This window comes from Vombatus ursinus, unplaced genomic scaffold (assembly GCF_900497805.2).
Source record: "Vombatus ursinus unplaced genomic scaffold, bare-nosed wombat genome assembly UNPS02014793.1, whole genome shotgun sequence".
Classification (NCBI taxonomy): Eukaryota; Metazoa; Chordata; class Mammalia; order Diprotodontia; family Vombatidae; genus Vombatus; species Vombatus ursinus.
Window position 1 is genome coordinate 24,686,281 of NW_020954571.1, and position 19,619 is coordinate 24,705,899.

General features: G+C 36.0%; 2 protein-coding genes across 2 annotated transcripts in view; one reads left to right on the forward strand and one right to left on the reverse strand.

Moving 5' to 3' along the window:
- Positions 1 to 5,774: 5,774 nt before the first annotated feature.
- CNEP1R1 (CTD nuclear envelope phosphatase 1 regulatory subunit 1) lies at positions 5,775 to 15,612 on the reverse strand. Its single transcript, XM_027869519.1, has 6 exons — positions 15,533 to 15,612; positions 13,872 to 13,943; positions 9,338 to 9,411; positions 7,837 to 7,946; positions 7,665 to 7,719; positions 5,775 to 6,848 (listed from the first exon to the last, which is right to left on the reverse strand). Exons 1-6 carry the CDS (start codon positions 15,555 to 15,557, stop codon positions 6,807 to 6,809), a joined length of 378 nt encoding a protein of 125 aa, XP_027725320.1. The 5' UTR covers positions 15,558 to 15,612; the 3' UTR covers positions 5,775 to 6,806.
- LOC114048438 overlaps positions 15,556 to 19,619 on the forward strand; it is a 56,279-nt gene continuing 52,215 nt past the window's right edge. Inside the window, exons 1-2 of the mRNA XM_027869333.1 lie at positions 15,556 to 15,730; positions 15,795 to 15,944. Coding sequence (XP_027725134.1) covers positions 15,556 to 15,730; positions 15,795 to 15,944 — 325 coding nt within the window. The remainder of the gene's footprint in view (positions 15,731 to 15,794; positions 15,945 to 19,619) is intronic.

The window sequence follows — 19,619 nt, forward strand, 5'->3', positions numbered from 1 at the left end:
GAGAAAAATTTAAAACTCAGAAGCTTATGGAAATGATTGTTGATAAATCAAAATAAATTAAGTTAAAAAAAAGATTCTGGATCTCCTTTTCCATTTGGTTGACTTACTTTTCATAATCTTCTTGTTTTTCTTGTTCTTGTTCTTTTTTTAAAAAATTTTTCCTCAATCTCTCTCATTTGATTTTTAAAGTATTTCTTAAGTTCTTCTATGGATTCTTTTTGCGCAGGTGACCATTTGATATTACTCCTTGGGGTAGAAGAGGCTTTTTTTTTTGCTTCAGTATCCTTCTCTGAAGACAAACTCCAGTCTTCTTATTCCCATAATAACTTTTTATAGTTGAGTTCTTTCGCTTTTGCCTGTTCATTTTTTAAAATTTGTAGCAGCTTATTATTGTAATCACTTCTAGTCCTGGGGTGTGGGGGATGGTGCCTCTGGCCTGAAACTGAAACCAAAAACTCCGCCCTCCTGTAAGTACCCACAGCCAGCTGTGTCCCCACTCCACTGCTTCTGCACTTACTTGGCCGGTCCCTTCTTGCCCAGGGCTGCATCTTGGCAGCCAAGGTGGGCCTGGTGTACCTTATCAGCAGAGGTTCCCCCAATCTTCCCCCAATGAGACATCCGACTCCCCACACTGTCCAGGAGGTGAAAATTCCTATGGCTACCTCCCAACCCAGCTTACCACTTGTTTCAGCAGAACTAGCCTGGAGGTGTTTATACTTTATAGGCAGCACACCTAGGTCCTAGGATTTTTCTTCAAATTTTATTTGGTTGTCTCTGGAGGGCCACTGTTTGTTTATTTTTACTGCTCTATGTTCGCCCTGAGGCACTATTTTGTCTTGTTTGTGGGAGAAATCTGGAGAGCTTGGAATTTTCTGATCTACTCTGCCATCTTCCCAGAATCCTCTCCACTAAATATTTTTAAGTTCATTATCTTTACAATATTGTTGTTATTGTATAAATTATTCTCTTGGTTCTGCTCACTTCACTTTCCATCAGTTCATACAAGTTTTTCCAGGTTTCTTTGAAACCATCCCCTTCATCATTTCTTAATGACACAATAATATTCCGTCATGTTCATATACCATAATTTGTTCAGCCATTTCCCAAAAGATTGACATCCTCACAAAGAAAGAGCAGATCAGTTTCCAATTCTTTGCTATCACAAAAAGGGCAGCTATAAATATATTTGATGTTTTTTTGATATTATTAATTTTTTGTACTTTTAAAAATAATTTGATATTATTATTTAAATAGAGCACCTGGCCTGCAGTCAGGAAAACTCATCTTTGTGAGTTCAGATCCAGCCTTAGACACTTAACTAACTGTGTGGGCAAATCACTTAACCCTGTTTGCCTCAGTTTCCTCATTTGTAAAATGAGCTGGAGAAGGAAATGGCAAAGCACTCCAGTATTTTTGCCAAGACCACCCCAAATGGGGTCATATAAAGTCAGACATGACTGAAACAACTGAACAACAACAAATACATGAGGTCTCTTCATTTTCCTTTAATTTCCTGAGTCAAAGGATATGGTCCATAAATATTTAGTGTTCATGTTAATTCATTGTTTATGCTACCTTTTATCAAAATGTAGTTTCTCTGTTCATCTCTTTTAATTAGGTTGATTTTTGCTGTTACTTTGTCTGAGATCATGACTGCCACCCCTATCTTTTTTTTTATTGCTGCTGAAGAATAATAGATTCTGTCCCAGCTCCTTATTTTAACTCTGTGTGTATATTTCTGTTTCTAATGTGTTTCTTGTAAACAATATGTTGTTGGATTCTAAATTCTAAACTGTTCTTCTGTCCTCTCCCATTTTATGGATGAGTTCATCCCATTCACATTCACATTATGCTTGCTAATTGTGCATTTCTTTCCATCTTCTTCTTATACTTTTCCTTCTGTTTCTCACCTCCCTTTAAGACTTTGTTTTGCTTCTGACGACTGCTGCCCTTCATATACCCTCCCAATTTATTCCCTTATTTCCCTTAACCTCCTTCCCTCCCATTTCTCTACTGGTTAAAATATATTTGTGCATGCAGTTATGTATGTGGGATGTGCATCCTTCCCTCCTTTGACTAGTTCAGATGAGAATAAAATTCAAGTATCACTCACTCTTCCTCATTCCCTCCTCCATGTTGTATAGACTTCTACTTGTGCACCCTGTGTATGTGACATAATTTTTCCCATTTTTCCTTTCCCCTTCCCCCCTTGGCCCACGTGTTTTTCTTCCCCACCCTTTCTATTCTTCTCTAATTCTGCTACCTCTAAGACCTCTGGAATTGTAGGATAACTTGCCTTTGGTTGTAAAAATAATGGCCATGCCTCAGGTGGTCTCTAAAAAGGTAGCTTGCTAGCTTTGTAGTCAGCTAAGTCAGGAATCAAATTGTTCTTTGAGATTCTTTTTGACCTTTTACCAGAAAGTACTGGGTAGGGGACTCAGGAATAAAAGGTGGGGGTGGGGAGACAGAATGTATTTCTACCCCACCCTCAGTGGAGCTGCTTTTCTAGTAGGAGACACAATACCCAGCAGACAGCAGGTCTTAGAAGTCAAGGAGTCAGTCATTATAGAAAGTTCTGAGGATAGTGATCCCAAGCAATTCAGAAGAGTGCCTTCTATGTGTTCTGGAGACAGCTCTGAAGTTGGGAGAGTTGGGCTATAAAGAGAAGCAGGTCAAGAAAGCCTAGCTAAGCAACCCATCTAGAAGAGGTGCTATGCCCAGAGGAAAGCAGCTTTAGGACATCATGAAGAGAAAGAACATTGGGGTCATGCAGTGCCAGGGGCAGGGGTACCAGTGTACTCTATGTGTGTATTTATTTTTCATGCAGACTTCATAATTATGGATGTGTCCCAAGTTTATAAGGGGGACATTTTGTTACTGTTATTCATGCTGACACCTCAGTAAATGCTTTGAGCTAGTGTCTACTATTAAAGATAAATACACTCATGAGGGCTTCTGAGCTATGGTTTTAGGAATATACACTCAAAAAGTACTTAGAGTCTGTATCAAATTGGGGTAGTTGCCCAGTATATGTAGTAGGGATACTACATATATTACCTACCGTCAACTGCCCTTCACTGAAGCAAGGCAATCTTTTATTCCTAATTTAATCACTTGCACTTTTAGGAACAGCTCTTGCAAACTTTTTCTCTCTCTAGACTCCATTAGCACTTCTTTCTCCAACTTCTTAGCTGTGGGTCCTGTCTCACAATTTACTGGAAAAAAAAAATCAAGGAAGTTGTTGAGAATTCCTTCATCTTTCTTCATATCAAAAGCTCTTGACATAAGCTACCATTTCCTTCTTTAGTCTGATGAAGTTTTTCTTGCCAAAGACCAATTCCCCTACACGTACCCTTGACTTCATGCATCTCATTTCTAGCAGATTGCTCCTACCAGCATCCTTGCTGTCTAGTCTTTGATTTCCCATCTGCTGGTTCTTTGTTGCTTACAAACATGCTTGAGTCTCCCTCATGGATACCACCATCCCTGCTATCACCTTCTATATTCTCTCAGTCATAATCCTTGAAAATCATCTCTCAAACTCTTCTGCCTTCTAACCTCGTAACTCAAAGTGACTTCTCCAAAATCATCAGTGAATGACTAAATGCCAAATCTAAATGGCCTCTCAATCCTCATTCTTGATGTCCTAAGCAGCATGTGACACTAGTGACTGGTTTTCCTAATATTGATTTCTTCTGGTTCTCCTCCTGTCTGGCTCCTCTTTCTCAACCTCCTTTGCTCCTCATACATGTCATGCCTATTGTGAGCATATTCCATGGCTCTCTGTTCTGGACTCTCTTTTTCTAAATATACTCTAATTTGGCAACTTTTATCAGCTCTCATGCATTTAATTATGATCTCTAGGCAGAAGACTCTCAGATGTTAAATATCCATTTCCAGTTTCACTTCTGAGTTCCATTCCCACATTAACAACTGCCTGTTGAAAATTTCAACTTCGAGGGGCAGCTAGGTGGCGCAGTGGATAGAGTACCAGCCCTGAAATCAGGAGGACCTGAGTTCAAACCCACTCTCAGACCAAACACTTGCCACTTACTAGCTGTGTGACCCTGGGCAAGTCACTTAACCCCAACTGTCAAAAAAAAAAATTTTTTTCAACCTCGACATCTCAATTCAACATGTCCAAAACTGAACTCATCTTTCCCTTAAAACTTCTCCTTTTTCTGAATTTTCCTGTTGATTTAAAGGATATCAGCATTCTTCCAGGAACCCAGCTTAGCAACCTTCATATTAACTTGTGATTTCTGTCTTATCTTCCTCCCACCCCTACCCCAACAGTTGAGGCTTATCACCTGGACTAATGTAATAGACATCTATTTGGTTCCTATCAATCACAAGCATCTTTCCTTTCCAATCCATTCTCCACACATCTGCCAAAGTGATTTTTCGTAAATTACAGGTTTGATATCACCCCCTACTTAACAAAATCCATTGACTCCTGATTACCTCCAGTATCAAATTTAACTCTGGCACTTAAATCTCTTCACAGCTTAGGTCCTTCCTACCTTTCCAATCTTTGTACACTTTATTCTTTTCCACATACTTGCCCATCCAGCTATTCTAACCTACTTCCCATTCTACACTCTTCATCTCCTGTATTTGTACCTTTGCACTGGCTGTGCCATCCCTGCACTCCCTTCTCACCTTGGCCTTCCCAGCCTTGGAGCCAGGAAGACCTGGGCTGAAGTCCTGTATCTGATATGCACTGACTGTGGGATCCTGGTTAATCACTTTACCTCTTAGTTACCTGGGCAACTCTCAAGATTAGAAACTACAGATAAAAATCTGTTTCCTCATCCAAGAATTCCCCAGACCAATGAAATCATAGGTCCAACCCCTATCTTATGGATATACTTATATATGTACATATTTTCTTCATCATTAGAATGTAAGCTCCTTAAGGGCAGGGACTATTTACTTTTATCTTTGTATTCCCAGTACTTAACAAAGCCCATAGTAAGCACTTAAAAAATTCTGGTTGATTGACTCTGTATATTTGAAAGAATAATGAATAAAGAGCCAAGAGACTATGCTTATAGCTCCAACTATGTGAATTTGGGTTCATTACTTAAAAGCCTTTGGAACTCAGTTCCTACATATGTAAATTGATGGGTTTAGATTAAATAATCTTTAAGTTCCCATCTAGCTTAAGCATTCTATAAATTTTTTAAATAACTGATGCAAAAAAAGTAGAGACCTGAAAAAAGTTTCTATAGTGACAGTAATAAAATCCAATTTACTTTATTAAAAGCAAATTTAAGACTGAAAATTAGAATTTGGTTTATTAATCAGAGTTCAAGTAAAATATGTAACTTTTTAATAAATGTTTGGACAAATTGTTTTCATATTTTAAAGTCTATATTCATATAGATTTGTAATACAAGGAAAAACCAGCAGAATATTTATATATATATAAAGTGTTTAATTTTTATGCACATATTTACCTACAATATTTACAGAAAATAAAACAATGTAGAAACATGAGAATAGACAACATCCTCTCAGACTTCTTAAGAGCTGAGAGTTTTATTGCTGTATTTCAATCAAAGAATAACATTTTATATACATGAAAGCTGGGAGATTAATTTTAAGCTGAGTGGCAGCTTTATTAAAGAGTTTGTTTTTTTAAATTAAATTGTTGCTGAAACTTCAGGTATTTTGTTAAATGAAATTAAAAAGATGCTTAAGAAACAATTTGAACCTTTTCAAAACCTTCTCATAATAACAAGTAAAAAGGCACCTCCAGAATGTTAAAATATTTATAGCAATCCCAGTAGTTTAATTTTATGGGCTATTATAGTACACATCGCTATTCTGCATACACGGTATGTCATTAGCACTTACTCTTTAAGTAGTGAGAATTGTAGACTATTTTGTGGCACTGTTAATGTATTACCTTTTCAGATGGTGGAATATGATCATAAATTACACATCTGCAATACTAGTGTAATGTTATGACTACCACAGCATAAAATCCAATTATCTAAAACAATACAACTATTGAATTCCCAAACACTACATAATTCGTAACTGAATTTTCATATTCAGAAACCTATTAAGTGTTCATATGAATACTTTAAAAACATATTTATAAAGTATATTGAACAATAAATGAAAATATTGAACCAGTAAATAAAACCACAATAGTGGCTGAAGTTTTGTATACAGTTTAACAAAAAATTTATCTCAAAATATCTGTAATTTCTTACAACATAATGGAGATGAGTTTTTCTTCAACCTAAGTTCAATTTGATGGGCTTTTTAATCTACTTTCCTACAATACCATTTAAAGAATAAGCTGGGAGAACAAACAATACAGACATATGCAATAACTATTAATAAAAAAGCTGTGGGAATGGCAAGTAGGTATTCCTTAAATACTGGTGCAGGAGAACAAAGGTCCACACAACATGTTTTCTCTTTGCTTAACATTGGCATTGATTTGCTATTTACAGTAGTTTGCAAAAATACATTATAAAAACTGAATGAGGTTCTGTCTCTAAGCTTTAACTTAGTAACCAAAACACATACTTTATCTGCAATTAGTCTTGCAGAAAATGAAGTACTAAAGTGACACTAATACTGAAATACAGGTAATCAAAAAGTACCAAAAGCACTGATAACGTGAGAAATCATCAAGACAATCTGGGTTAATATTGCACACTTCTTGTCAGTTGTTGCTAAGACTTTCACATAAGTAACTGTAAAAGGAATCCTGTATGGCTTTTCGCTGCATCACTTATTTGAAGAAAGGCTGTTTCAGGTCCCATGATAATGTACAGAGATTGTCATTGAACATGAGGCCTAGGTTTCAAAATTAGCTTTCCTGTCTGGGGAAAAAAGAAGGAAAGAAAGTTCAACATGTGCTCTGTTATAAAGAAAATAACTTTATACATGTTAAAAAAAATTTCTAAAATCTGTAGTTATTCGTGACCTAGAAATTAACTTTGTTTTCAATAACAAAGGTTTTTTTTTTAAATCTTTTCTTCTAAAGTCTTTTTAATGACTACCTGAGAATCAATGATCCATTAAATGAAATAAGTAATTACTGTGAATAGTGAGAAATATTTTATGTTCATCATCATGTAAAAATTTTTTCAGAACACAAATAAAGCTATACATTTGACCTAAATTCCTATCACACTGGAAATGGAGTTTTGAATATCTGAAGGTATACTGGGATTTTGCAAAGTAGTTCAGTCCACTATATATTATCATAGAAGCAATATTTTAAAAGAAACAAAACAAACATAGTTGTACTCCTGAAATTTGCCTATAAACCTTTTTTCCCCTTTCCCATTACATAGAAATAAAATTAACGCTAGCTATAAAATAAACATCTACTGCGTTACTGTTATAAATACACCATCCCAAACATGAAGTTGCTGTCAATCGCATTTTAAAATTCTTTTCAATCTGAATCTGAGATCAATTATTTCACATATGTATAGAATCCAAAGGACTCATGATGAAAAATGTTATCCAACCCCAGAGACATAACTGATGAACTCTTAAGTGCAGACTGAAGTATCTTTTTTTCACTTTCCTTATTTTTCTTGCTTTTTTTTTCAACATGGCTAATAAGGAAATATCTTTTGCATGAAAAAATCTTTCATGTATGATATATAAGTAAAAAAATTACTTACATCATCACAAGACATATTATATTCTGCTAACACAGTTCGACATCGGGCTGCTATACTGCATATATGTAGTCAAAGATAAATAGCATTATTTAGAGAAAATTAAAAAAGAAAGTCAGACAGAAGTGTTTTAATAGTGGTTCCAAAATAAAATTCAGCCACATTTAAAGGATACATTGATGGTGCTACCACTCTTTTGTGTATTCCAGCAAAGAACAACCCTATTAGAGTGATACAGCTGATTGTGAAAAATGGATGATTCCATAAAGATGTAAAGAAGGATACCTATATCAAAAAAGTTTTAATTATTTTCAAAATTACTGTTATTATTTAAACTATACTCTTACCTATATATTCCTTTAATCCTTTTATCTTCTAAACTGACAAAGTAATTATAATGATCCTAGTTTCCTTTATTGCTATGCTGTGTAAAAATTTAGTTAAGCATTCAAAATTTATCATCATTTATATAGTTTGCTAATATTACCTTATCTCTAGTATTCACTATACTACCAAAATCAGTACTATCGCTATATCTATTTAATTAGTATTTAAAAAACACTTACATTTATCCAGTGCTAAGTAGAAGGGCAAAACATGGAGCCTATCTTACAAGAGCTTAAAATCTATTTGAGAAGACTAAACTAACAGGAAACAAATTGGGTGAGCAATATAAGACTGTATATAAATAAGTATTAAATCATACAACTTAGTGATGTAGGGATTCAGAAAAGAGGGAGAGGAATAATGTGGACTTCAATGAAGAGGTAGACTTTTGTGCTAGAACTGAAAAATTGGTGGGGTTTAGGATGAGCAGAAAAGTAATTTCAATATAAAGGCATAGAATCATAAATTTAGAACTGGAAGGGATGTTAGAAGTCATCTAATTCAATTTTCTCATTTTATAGATGAGGAACTGAGTCCCTGAAATGTTAAGTGCCTTGCCCAAGGTCACAAAGGCTTCAAGTAACAGAGTTGAGATTTTTGAATCCAAATCCTCTGATTCCATACCCAGCACTCTTTCCACTGTGCATGTAATATATTAATAGGATTTTGAGAGATCAGCCTTACTGGAGATGGTTCATGTCAGAGAATGGTAGAAATTATGATATTATTACTAGACCCAGTAAGGCTTCTGTTGATACAGAGGCCCAGTCCTAATTGTCTAGCTCCAGTTGCTCTTCTTTTTATGCCTCTATCCCAGATGACATAATTAATGACCTTACATATTAAGTAAGCTCTCAGATTATATAAATGTTCTATGGTTCCATTTACATGAGAAAATTATGACTGTATCACTAAATTTTCCTTTTATATTGCTTAAAAAGTTACAGATACACCTTCCATAGGTAGCCTCAATAGGGAAAAACCAGAGATTTTTTAAATTGTGAAAATCAAAGCATTATTACTCTTACAGGGTAGTATACTGAAAAACTCTTATACGGGTGCTATATTGAAAAACATACAAAACTTACTGGCAATAAACTTGCAGCCTATAAATTCTGAGCAAAAGGTTTTCTATCAAGCAAAATCATAGATGAAAATACCATAGTTTGTTTTTCCTTGTAAAAATTGCTACCAAATAGTTTGCTTTTGGTAAATGAACACAAAGAATAGTCTTCATTAGCATTATGCATTTTTCTTTGAAAAACCAAACCAAACCAAATTACTTCTACCTTTTGTGTCTCAGGATCTATCAACCAGTTCCAGGCACCAGTAGCTGTACAGACAGACACCACTATAAGAATCACTGATGAAAGATAAAAACTAAATTAGTAAACAAATAAACCTCTTACATAAAACCAGATAAACCAATTCCTAATAAATGAGAGTTGTAGGAGACAGTACTGAGTAGAAGTATATTAGATCAAGGAAGGAGTAACCTAAGTTCTCATGACTTGCCATATCATATGGCCTCCATTGTGAACTTCCAATATTCAAGTGAGAACACAGATGCCCCATTCTGGCTTGGATTTCTTAGAATTTAAAAAGTTTAAAAACAAACAAGAAAACCCCCAAGAAAAACAAAAATAATCATGTAAATGTGACATAACAACACATATTCAATCTAGAAATAAAACAAAAACATCATACCTGAGAGCCTCTCTAGGACTACCATTAAAAGATTTTTCCTTCTTAATAAATGCAGATGAATCAATTAAAAAAAAAAAAAAGGCAACCAAAGGACAGCATTTTCTTCTTCAAGGTACTTAGTGGACGTCCAGAATATAAATTATAGGTAGGTAAAAAGCAATACCTCTATGAAAGCAAGATTCCCAATATTCCCAGTATACCCATTCTGGAAATCCTAAAAAGCCAAAATACAACTCTACCATAATAAAAAAAAATTTCACATTAATTTGTTTTAAGTTAAGGAAAACACCCAAAATATACAGCAACAAAGATTGGAGAGAAGATATAACTGTTTAGTCTATTTTAAAAGCCATGTGCAGATTTAAAAAAGAAAATGAAATCAATGATATCAGAATATGAAACAAAACTCTAATTATACAGATTTTTTTTTTGCTTACACTACATTTTCATAGGCAAGTCAAAAGATAATTCATGTATTTTAGAGTTGTGATCATTTTAAATTAATTCCAGACGTATGGAAATTTTCCTAAATCTATAAATAATAATAATACCATACATTAATATAGCTCTTTGTAACTTTTTAAAATGTTCTCATATATATTACCTTATTTCAGTAGTATTTTAATATAAATGATATAACTAAATATAAACAATGTATGATTTTGAATCTTCAAAGATTAAATTATGTTCATTATGCTGTGCTTAGATAGGACAGCATACTAATACAATTTTAAAATATTTTTCTTGATATTGCATTTTTTACAGATTGAAGGTTTGTGGCAATCCTGTATCGAACAAGCCTACTGCACCATTTTTTCCAACAGTATGTGCTCACTTGGTATCTCTGGGTCACATTTTGGTAATATTCCCAATATTTCAAATGCTTTCATTATTATCATATCAATTATGATGATCTGTGATCCATGCTCTTTGATGTTACTATTATAATTGTTCTGGAATGCCATGAACTATGCCCATATAAGATGGCAAACTTAATGAATAAATGTTGTATTTTTGGGGGAAAAAAAAGATTTTTCTTAAATGGTTAAAACAATATCAATTTTCAGGCTAAACCTGTTAACCAATTAACCAAAATATTCAATTCCTTGAGAATTTTGTTTAATTATTTTCTTTTTTTAACCATATGTTATTAGTCAGTACACATATAGGACTGTTCTAAAAATGTCTGATAAAATGTACACTAAAATCCTGGCCACCAGTTTTTCTTAAAGAAGCAGTCATGGTGGCAGCTAGGTGGTACAGTGGATAGAGCACCAGCCCTGGAGTCAGGAGGACATGAGTTCAAATTCAGCCTCAGACACTTGACACTAGCTGTGTGACCCTAGGCAAGTCACTTAATCCCAATTGCCTCACCAAAAAAAACAAAACCAAAAAAAAATTCCAATATTACATAAACTGTTTGCCAAAAGAAAAAATAAAAGCAGTCATATAAAGGTCTCTCAATATTTAACAATATTGATTTGAAAGCAAACATTTTAAGAAGCAGAAAGATCAATAAACCCATTAGAAATGCTTTCATTCAACAGATGCAGTTAATAGTGTGGGAAAAATCATGTGTTCATATACAATTACATGTATATTGTTTGGTACTTGGATGTTACAGCTATTCATTCATTTAACAAATATTCACTATGTCCCTACTATGTTCAGAGCATTAAGCAACTGCTTTAATAAGTACTGAGATGTAAAGTTTAGATAAGAAATAATCCATGCCCTCAAGGAGCTTACAGTGGGATAATACTAGTGGTGGGATAAGGCTATAAGGAAAATTATAACACAGTTTTTGATGTACACATGTATCAAACAGTTTCAAAGCAGAGTGCTATAGTTCACTTTGGGTTCAGGTTTTAAAAGAAAGGTAGGAATTCAACAGGTGACGAAGAGCAAGAAAGACATTCTAGAAGTGGGGAACAGCATGAGTAAAGTTATAGAGGGGGTAGATGGCATATTTAGAGGAGACAGTATTTTGGCCTATTTAGTGCCTCATGGGTATTAAGACAAAATGGCCTAAGATTATGGAGATTTTCAAATACCAGGCAAAGCAGACAATAGGGAGCCACTGAAGACTGGAGATCTTTTCTGTTTGTGCTCAGATCTATATAGAAAAAAAAGATTATTTTGGCAAAAGGAGAGATTAAGACAGGTAGGAGAATCAAGAGAGATGGGTGTTTTGAAAGTGATAGGGAAATATCTAGTAGGAGTGGGTGGTATCAAAACCTCCAGAGAGGTCAAAAGGTCATGGGAATGGAGAAAAATGGCCACTGGATGTGGCAATTAAATTTCATCATTGGTGACCTCTGAAAACTGTTTCAGTACCATGGTTGGGACAGAAGGCTGACTGTAAGGGGTTAAAATGTAACATTATATTAAAATGTAAGCTCATCAAGAGTAGGGACTGTTTCATTCTTTGAACATGTAACCTCAGTGCCTAGCATAGTTCCTGGCATATAACAGGTGTTTAATAAATATTTGCCAACTTATTAAAGGGAATGAGAATACAGTAAGTAGTGAGGCCACTGGAAGTGCATGTAGACAACTTTTAAAAAGTTTAGCAGTAAACTAGAAAGAGATGGTATGATAGAAGAATATAAGAAAGGAGTTTTTTTTAATGATAATAGTAAACATATCTGTAGGCTAGTATCAAGGTGGAGAATGAAGATGCATAAGATGTGTTGACTGCTGGAGCAAAGTCTCAAAGACGTGGGATGGAATGGGATCAAGGGTCTTGCTGAACAGTTATCTTAACCTCTTCTCTTTTGACCACAGTAAAGACTGGGGGGTGATGATGCTACAGTCTGCAAGGAATGGAAGAGAGCTGAAAGAGCTCATGTAGAATGATCCCAATCTTCTTAATGAAGGAGGAAACTGTGCCTTATTCTTTAAAAGAGGATGCAGTTAGGCAGTGAGAGGAGAAAAATGTTTAAAATGTTTAGTTGCTATAAGAAATGAGAAATGAAGTCAATTAGGATATTATAGAAGGGTTGACAAGCAGTAGCTAGGGCCCAACAAATGTTATGTATCATAAAATTATCTTGGTTTAAACCATACAATATATATTATGTCATTTTATGACTTTATTGAGCAAAACTCAGCAGCACTAGAGGAACTGGATGAGGGAGATAATTTCGGGATGAGAATTCACAGGTCATGACTGATGGAAGGTTAGGGGACAAGGTATCCTATAGTGGTAGTTAATGAAACATTAAATGGATAGATTATTAGTTTAAGACTAAGAATGGCAGTGAGTGAAGCCAGAGTCAAGATTAATATACATAGTAAATGAAGCAGATTAGTTTGGAAACAGAAGAAGAGACTCAAAAAATAGGGATGGATCAAAGAACTGGAGATCATATAATGGCAAAGGGTAGATTTAATTAACATGATAAGAGGGTTTGAAAAATAGGAAGCTGTGGTTAGAGAGTGAAATTCCAAAGTTCCATGTCTTGGAGGTATACAATTCTAAGAAGTGCTGTGATTTTATGATAGTGAGATCTTCATAATTTCTATAGTAACAGTCTAAGAAATTGAAACTATTAATTATTCAGAACATATACAGAATAGACTAAATGTTGAAATTTGTCCACGTTATTACTTTTTCTAATCTTTAAGTTTCCAAAGGAAATTGTCTATTTTAAACTAAATTTTGTACTATGCCTGAAGTACAGTACACACTAATGAAGATGACAGAAGATTTATATGTTACCTTCTAAAATGCCAAAAGTATGTACTAAAAAGACCATTTACTAAGTATAGGTTCTCTTTTCCATTTCATGGTCTCTACAGTGTTTCTTCTAATTGAAACTTCTATTATTACTAATAATTTAGGAAATTGTGTATAGCCTAAAATACCATAAGTTTGGGGAACTATTATTACATTGATTTTAAAACAATTTAAAAACAATTACAAGTTTAAACATTTTAATTACAAAGATTAACAAATAACCTGAACAGTCGATTTTGATGGAAAAGCCAAAGTGGTATTTTGCAAATGTGCATTTTCTACATAAAATTTGTAACAAAGTAAATTACTTCTACAGAAGGAAAAAATACTGAATACTAATTCCTCTTCTCTTAGAAAACATTCAGCTAACTTACTTCTCCAACGTCCTGTAGCAGGTTGTAAACAAGAAATATATTCGGTAAGTCTTCTCTCAAAAGCCTTGAGATCTAAGGCAAAAACATTTAAGAATATTAGTCACTGATATTGGTTTTGTCTATTAAGCTTAACTATAATTATTAAAAAATGTTTATATTCACTCAAGATACATGTTATTCATTACCTTAGCTTTAAGCACTTATTAGAATGATTTCTTCTTGCCATTTAACATGGGGAAACTGAGGCGACTTCCTGAAAAGCTATACATTATGTTTCATTAAGTGCCAAAATCAGCAGAGTTGAACATTCAGCTGAGTTCTCTCTGCTACAGACTGAAAGAAGTCAGCTAAGCTTTCATTTCTCTTTGAGTACCAGAAATTAAACACATAGTAACGTTTTACTGAACATATGGAGTTTTAATTTTGCTTGTATTTATTCTATGCCCTAAACACTTGACACTGTTTGCCTTTACAAACATATAAACAGACTTAACGGTTGTTTATAATTGATTTGAAAAGCAATTCCCCTTCCATGAACATGTCTAACCTTAAGCAAGTTGGAAGGGGCATTCAAATTGAACTTCATAGCATTAATAGCTGTACCATTTTTTTTTTTAAACAACAAATGACTAGCTCAAAGCACTCCCATAAAGTGAATATAGACCTTTTATTATTTACAAAGAGCTATCCCCTCAACTTGGGAGGGAAGGGATGGGGAACTGGCCTTGGAGTCAAGAAGACCTGGATTCAAGTCCTGCCTCTGACAACATACATACTAGCTGTGATAAGCAAATTGGTTAATCTCTCAATGACCCAGACAATTTTCAAAACTATAAATCACAATAGTTGCTGATCTGCATCTGGGGACGGAATGTCCATGCAGAGCTTTCCCTACAGACTCTCCCCAACCTCCTCTACACCTCTTTATATTCTTCGTTAAGAGAATATAAAACCTGGGCCGCTTAAGTGGTGTAGTGGACACAGCATTAGCCCCGCAATCAGGAGTACCTATGTTCAAATCTGACCTCAAGACATTTACTAGCTGTGTGAGCCCCCCAAGTCATTTAACTCCGACTGCCTCAAAATATGTGTGTGTTTTTATACACACATATACACGTATAACTTGAAATTATTTACAACCGTCTAGGATAGCTGTTCTCTTAAACTTAAAAAGACGTGCTTGAGGATATGGTCTAAATATGAGTCTAAGACCTGATTTTTACATAGGGTTGGTAACTTTAATCTTGTTTTCATTCAAAAAGGACAGTCTGAAGTCCTTTCTTACCACGGTTAGTATCAGAAACCATTGAAGCAAAATTGGAGTTGTTTAACGGTCTAAACTTGGGAAAGACACACTCTCTCTTTCTCTCTAATCACTACACCGACCAAGACAGCTCGACCAACAGCCCGAAGCCGTTTTCCGGAGCGGAGGGGCCGGGCTGGGGCTGTCCCGGGGGCTCCTGGGAGGATCCGGAGGCTTCCCCGCAGGACGCGCATCCGCCTCGCCCGACTGCCTCCCCTCAGCCGGGGCCTAGGCTTCCCGGCCGCCCCGGGGTGGGGTCTCAGCTTCCCACCTCTCCCCCACCCCATCCCTGCCCCCAGAGGGGAGCAGCCTCCGGCCCGGCGGGAGCAGGCAGACACGAACGGGCCGGCGTCCCTACCTTCCGCTTGCTCCAGCGAGTTCATGTCGGGCGGCAGCTCCAGTCACTGCCGCTGCCCCGTCCGCATCCCGACCCCCGCCTCAGCCCCGCGGCACCCCCAACCCCTCAGACAGCCTCGGCCCCAACCGTCCCTCACCCTCTCCTCCGCGCCCGGCGTCCCCTCGCCTACACCCACCTCGCTCATTGGGCCCCAGGACCGTACCCCGAAACTAACCTGGATTCCCATTGGCTAAGGAGAACGCTCTCCGCCGTGCCATTTTAGGATTGGGCTCCTCCCCCTCAGCCCGAGTGAGCGAATGCCTCCAGCAGAAGGAGCTGCGCCTGCTCTCGTCTGGCTCCTCCTGCTGCACCGGTGCGGAACTGCACCCTGTCAAATGCCTTGTCACTGTCTGGCGGGTCTACTTTTCCCCCAGTTGCTGGAAAGAAGCACTTTCCTAAATATCCCCTTCGGGAGTGTTCTTCTTTCTGGCTTCCCTATTTCTCTAGATAGCATTTTCCAGGCACCAAGGGTACAGAGTACAAGAAATTTGTACTCTGTTAACCCCAGTGGCTTCCTATTGCCCCTCTACGATGAGCCATAAACTCTGTTTTTCCAAGGCCTTCACAACCTGTTCCCAACCTATCTTTCCAGACTCTCATTATGCAGTCTAGCTAAATAGGCCTTCTGTCCGATACATAGTAGGTGCTTAATAAATGCTTGTTGATTGATTGCAATGCACCTTGTCAGATACAGTGAGGGACAGAGAGATGAATCACACATATTCCCTGCATTAAATTAAAGTCAATAATCATTTAAAAATCTTGGTTGCTATGAATGTAACATTTACAATAAACACTAATTAACCGAATACAGCACCAAATATGAGATAAATCTCTTTAAAAATACCTTAAAAATGATCATTTTATATGTTGAGGACATGTTCAGGAGTAGAACTGTGCAGTTTAATAAGATTGATTTTAAAGACAATTTGATGATGTCTGTCTGCACTCCCTATATAGCTTGCCTGTATATAGCTTGTGTTATAAATATTATCAAACATTTTATCTTCACAACAACTCTGTGAGGTAGGTGCTATTACCCCAGTTTCTCAGATGAGGAAATTGAGGCAAATAGCATTTAAATGACTTGCTCATACAGTTTATAAGTGTCTGAGTCCAGATTCAAACTCAGCTCTTCCTGGCTCCAGGTCTGGCACTCTATCCATTGGCCTGTCTCAGAGATGAGGTAAATCTATGGATTGACTGAATCCTGATATCATTCATTCATTCATTCCACAAGCATTCATTAGGTACTTACTTTGGTTCAGATCCTAGTGAAATAAACAAACAAAACCAGTTGCTGACTTAAAGGAGCTTATACTCTATTGGAGAAATTTTATTCTATTAATTAATGATCAGATATGATTTAATAATAATTTAAAAAGAAATATAGTAATAATTTAAAAATAAAGCACTTCTTAAAGTTGGTGAAGCCCTTTATATACATTATCTCCTTTGAACCTCACAACAACTTGGCAAGTAGATATTACAGGTATCTGTGTGGTTTTGGATAAGTCACTTCTCTTTGTCTGTATCTGTTTCTTCATCTATAGAATAAAGGAGTTAGACTTCTCAGGCCCCTTCCAGCTCTAAATCTATGATTCTAGTTCTTACCATTCTTATTTTATAGAAGAAGAAATTGAGAAGGTTAAGTAGCTGCCCATAGTCACACAGCTAGTAGCTGCTGGAGGATTGGAAACTAGGTCTTTTTAATTCTAGGAAATTCAAAGTTCTAGATCATGAGAGTGGGAGGAGGGAGAGAATAGTGAGATCAAGGATATGACCCACACCTGTGTGTGGCTAAATTGGAGTGGAAATACAGATCATAGGAATTGAAGGGATTGATGAGCTGGGAGGCAAGGGTGCTTAAAGTGTACATTGAAATCTGCTCCATGAGGGCAGGGGTTGGTTAAAGAATACTGTGAGCCAGCTACTGAACTATTTAAGAAAGGAGGAAGAGTGACCTGGGGGTTGGCAGATGACAGCAAACAGGATTTGAATAGACAGACAGTGAACCTAAAAGGAGGAAAGATTGCTGAGTGATAGTGACAGAGGAAGGGTAAGAAGAATTCTTTACTCCTTCTAGTCTTGTTTGTGTGGCAGAGAGAATAAAGGTTCCAATATTGGAGATGGAGACCAGGGATACAGTATCTTCTAGTGAGAGCCAGGATCCTCTGAATGTAGGAAGCACCTATCTCTCCTTTTACAGAAGGCTGTCATGAAGTTTAGGTTCAGGTACAGACTCCAAATTCATATTCACTCTACTACATTACAATTCTATAGGTAAACAAAATGAGTTACTGTTCACTGCAAAGTTCCTTTTGATCAGGTTCATAAATTGCAATGTCAGTATCCATTGGGTCCTTAAATTTCACAAATCCAAAGTCTCAGATATTTCTTCATCTCTGTACTTTTTTATAGACCTAGTCGAAAAAGTACAGATCTTACAATAAACTCATCCAAAAACCAGGACTCGGCCAGTCAGGATGCTCTCACCTTTCGAGGATCATAGTCAAAGTCCTTTTCTCCTGTCAGGGAGAAGTAATGAAAATCCCAAAACAAGACCCCATTTTAAAAGCTTTTTAAGTTGCCCAGTCTTGCCTTGTCCCTCCTTCCACATATAACTAGTTAGATAAAAAGAAAAACAATATTATACCAAGCAAATAAAATGCTTGCATTATATCTCCATTTGAATCTACCTCTTTGTATGTAAAAGTTATATAAACTTTTTTTTTCATTTTTAAACATTTATATTCTTAAACTTCATGTTGAACAAAGTTATCTCTGTGCTTATATCTGTAGTATGGCATTGACCCCAATTCTCTTCAATCTTTTTCTATTCCTGGGCTGGGGTTGTCTTGTTCACCCCTTCATAACAATGTTGGCACATTGGGATGGTGTCTTTAGAGGGGCAGCGATGTGACTACAACTCAAGTCTGAAGGTCCTAGAGGTATTGAGTATGACATAATAATAACAACAACAATAATAATAATAAAAACACTTCTTAGAGATGGCAAAGCCCACAGCAATTTGAGAAGTAGGTACTACTGGGTAATTATTGCTATCTGATATAAGAGGATACACTCTAATAACACACCACTGTGGCTTCTAACCCCTTATTGATGTAAAACTTTTGTCATAAATAGCAGTCACAATGACACCATTAACCCTTTAAAAAAAAGATTTTATTGACCTTGTTTTTACATTGCCTAGATTTCTCCCTGTAACCCCACTCACCTCTCCAAGAGAGTCATTTCTTATTATTCTTACTTTTGAAAAAAAAAATTGTTAAAGAAGAGAAAAAATTAAGGAAAATTGATCAATACAGTGAACAAATCTCACAAAATATGCAAGGTTCCATACCTGTGCATCTCCTGCCTCTGCAAATGAGTAGGGGGAGGTGTCTTCTCATACCTCTTATTTGGGACATTATTAATTCTTAAATACAAAGTATTTGCTAAACGACAAGTTATAAGAATAGTAATCATAAAAAATTATTCAATAGAAGGAAAAATAATTAAAATAGGAGATCATCCATAAACTTAGATCATGATGTCCTACCAATGTAAGCAGTGAGAGTACGGGAGAATAGGCATCCATTTATAGAGATCTAGCAGTGAGCTAGGCACATATTCCAAAAGGGTCATTGACAAAAAGAAAGGCTCCCTAGTCACCAAAATATTTGTGCTAATACTTTTTGTGCTATTGCCACAAAAAGAACTGGAAACAAAATAAATGTCCGTGAATTAGGACATGGCTAAACCAAAATTTTTATATAAATGTAATGGAAAATCATTGTGTTATAAGAAACAAGCATGATGGACCTACATGCACAAAAATATTTATAGCAGCTCTTTCTGTCGTAACAAAGAATTGGAAGTTGAGGGGATGCCCATCAATTGGGGAATGGCTGAACAAGTTGTGGTATATGAATGTAATGAAATACTGTTGTGCTTTAAGAAATGATGAGCAGATGGACGTCAGAAAAACCTGGAAAGACTTGTATGGATTGATGCTGGGTGAAGTGAACAGAACACAGTAATAGTT